The following is a 3,080-nucleotide window of genomic DNA, read 5'->3' as shown; positions in this document are numbered from 1 at the left end:
ACGTGAGCCTCACCTAATTACACAAGTCCTTTAAGAGCAGAGCATTCTTCCTGCTGGTTGTAGGAGAGGAAGCCAAGGATTCAAAGCATGGGAAGGATTCAACACGCCATTGCTGGCTTGACGACAGAATGGAGGGCAGCCCTGACTGTCAGCCAGCAAGGAAGCATGGGCCTCAGCCCCATAAGTGCCAAGAAACTGAGTTCTTCCAGCCCGAGTGAGCTTGGAAGCGCGTTTCTCCCAGCCTGGCTGACACCCTGATTTCAGCCTTGTGATACTCTGAGCAGAGACCCAGCCCTATCACACTGGACCTATGGAACCAGGATTGTAGACTCTAGGACCAGCTGGGTCTATAGAACTGCGATCAGTGTTTCAAGCTGCCAGGTATGTGGGGATGTGTGATGCAGCAAAAGAAAACCAGCACATGCACCCCAGGCCCTGTCTTCTCTCTTCCTCTCCTCTGGCCTGGGGTCTCTGTTTCCAGTTTGGAGGGGAAATCAGAGAGCGTGAGGGAAGCCTGGGCAACCTTACTTCTTCAAGACATTCTCTCTCTCTCTTTTTTTTTTTTAGATATTTGAAATACAACTTTATTCTGATTCTAAACGAAAAGGAATGGGAATGACAGTAAGATTCCACCACTGAATATTGTGATGTGACTGTAGCAGTCTTATATTTGAAACTCAAGGAGGAAAGAACTGTGTTCCAAAACACCTAAATATGCAGGTCCAAAAAAATGAAGGTTTGTTTGTTTTTTTTAACTGCCACATTCACTCCAAAGCCCATTCATCTCCTTCAGCATCCCAAACATTAAGCACATGTTCTGCTTAGCTATGTAATAAAGTGGCAAACATGCTGCACCACTGACATCACAGGACAGTTGCCTATAAAACTAGACTTCTGACGCTGGGCTCCAGCTTCACTTTTCTCACAGGTCATCATGTTCATCCGGGAGGGCAGTTGTCTGAGCAACCTCTAGATCGTGCTCGTACTGCGCTGCCAACACTGGGTCCATGACCCCCTCTGCTGGGGTGAGAGCAGGCATGGCGACGAACTCCGAGTTAGGGTCTCCGATCGGTTTTCTAGCAAGCCAGAGGAAGGGCTTTTCAAAATTGTAGTTACTTTTGGCAGAGATGTCATAGTACTGAAGATTCTTCTTTTGGTGGAAGACAATCGACTTTGCCTTAACCTTTCTGTCCTTAATATCCGCTTTGTTGCCACACAACGCGATGGGGATGTTCTCACACACTCGTACCAGATCTCTATGCCAGTTAGGCACGTTCTTGTAAGTAACCCTCGATGTTACATCAGACATTATGATGGTACACTGAGCTTGGATGTAATAGCCATCTCTCAGTCCACCAAATTTCTCCTGGCCAGCTGTATCCCATACGTTGAACTTAACGGGTCCCCTGTTGGTATGCAACACAAGGGGATGGACCTCAACGCCCAAGGTGGCTACATACTTCTTCTCAAATTCACCAGTCAGATGGCGTTTCACAAATGTCGTTTTCCCAGTACCGCCGTCACCAACCAATACGAGCTTGAACTGCACTTGGGGCTCTCCTTGCGCAGCCATCGCGATGCTGCTTCCAGAAGCGTCTCCGCGCCCGTCTGACTCAAGACATTCTCTTTACAACCTCTTCCTCTCACTTCTTTCAAAGCCCGGATGTGGGTTTCTGTTTTTTGATAGGTATCTCACTTCCTTTTTAAAATTTTTATTGGCGTATAGATGAGTTACAATGTTGTGTTAGTTTCAGGTGTACAGCAAAGCAGTTATACATATACATATATCCACTTTTTAAATTTTTTTTTAGAATCTTTTCCCATATAGGCCATTACAGAGTATTGAGTTCCCTGTGCTATACAGCAGGTTCTTATTAGTTATCTATTTTATATATAGTAGTGTGTATATGTCAATCCCAGTCTCCCAATTTATCCCTCCCCCCACCCCGATCCCCTGGTAACCATAAGTTTGTTTTCTACATCTGGATGTGTTTTCTTAAAGAGACTTCTAGAAAGCAAAATCCAGGGAGCCCTGCAAGCTGCATTTCCCCTTCTCCATCCTCCAGACACACTCAGAGCTACCACCTGTTAGCCCGAGACAATAAGATCTGAGCCTGCTGGAAGTGAGGAAAGAGAAGTGAGGAAAGAGAACACACAAGGAGGCGAAAATACTCCACGGACTAGTATCTTCACATACTGTTCCTTCCCAAAGCTTCGCCTCATGGCCCTGCGGATCTAGATGTGACAGAGGCAAGTTTTCCAGCAGGAACACCAGAGGCAGCATGTGACCAAGAGACAGCCCGCCCCGGCCCTCGCCTTGTTACACTCCCCAAGTGGTGCAGGATGAAATGCCAGATCAGCCTGTGGGAAACAGAAAGGAAAGCTGTGTCCCAGGCTCTGGCCGGTGGGCAGGGCACCTACACGGAGCATTGCCCTGAGGGTGGCAGCATTTGGCAATGAAGGATGTTTAGACGGTGGAAATCCTAGACTCCCAGGCAAAGGGAGAACCCATCTGGTGACATCTCCTGGTATCAGGCTCTGGTGGACCAAATCTCGACTGGTAATTTCATAAGTGCACATGTTTCTCTGGGGTCCAAAGAGGGGCTGACTGCAGCCCCTGGAATGTGCGCTGTGAGGGTGAAACTTCTGAGAATCACAGGACAAGCAGCCTTCGTATTTCTTTCCCCAGGGCAGCCTCTAGAGAGAAGAGGCAAATAGAACGAGCAGTTCCCAGCTCTTCAGGGCCCGTGTTCTGCCAGACAGTGTGCCATGCATCTTCTGTGCATTATATAGTTTAGCCCTCATAACAAACCTGCAAGGTCAATAAATCCCCATTTTAAAGCCCAGGCAGTTGAGCCGCAAGAGGTTAAGATAAGCTGCCCAATTCACACACTCCCTAAGCGGTAGAGTCAGGGTCAATCAGAAAAGAAAGCTCAGGCAGCAGAGTTGTCAGGGGTCAGCCCAGCAGATCCTGGCCACCATTGCTCTGGTCCTGCACTCTCTAGAACAGGTTTCCTTCACATAGGGATCCCCAAAATATCTGTAGGCTGGTGGTGGAAAGGAAAGTCCCATGGCTCAGA

The 3,080-nt window shown here is 48.0% G+C and overlaps 1 protein-coding gene across 1 annotated transcript; it reads right to left on the bottom strand.

Annotated features, from left to right (window-relative positions):
- Positions 1 to 635: 635 nt before the first annotated feature.
- LOC307195445 (GTP-binding nuclear protein Ran-like) lies at positions 636 to 1,839 on the bottom strand. Its single transcript, XM_079939567.1, has one exon. It carries the CDS (start codon positions 1,571 to 1,573, stop codon positions 923 to 925), a length of 651 nt encoding a protein of 216 aa, XP_079795693.1. The 5' UTR covers positions 1,574 to 1,839; the 3' UTR covers positions 636 to 922.
- Between the last annotated feature and the right edge of the window lie 1,241 nt (positions 1,840 to 3,080).

The sequence above is a fragment of the Stenella coeruleoalba genome (genome assembly GCF_951394435.1).
Source record: "Stenella coeruleoalba genome assembly, chromosome: 12".
Classification (NCBI taxonomy): Eukaryota; Metazoa; Chordata; class Mammalia; order Artiodactyla; family Delphinidae; genus Stenella; species Stenella coeruleoalba.
This window is presented reverse-complemented; position numbering and strand designations above follow the sequence as displayed.

Bases quoted from the DNA above. Each gene is read 5' to 3' on its own strand.
- LOC307195445 (XM_079939567.1), bottom strand. From the start codon at position 1,573: ATGGCTGCGCAAGGAGAGCCCCAAGTGCAGTTCAAGCTCGTATTGGTT.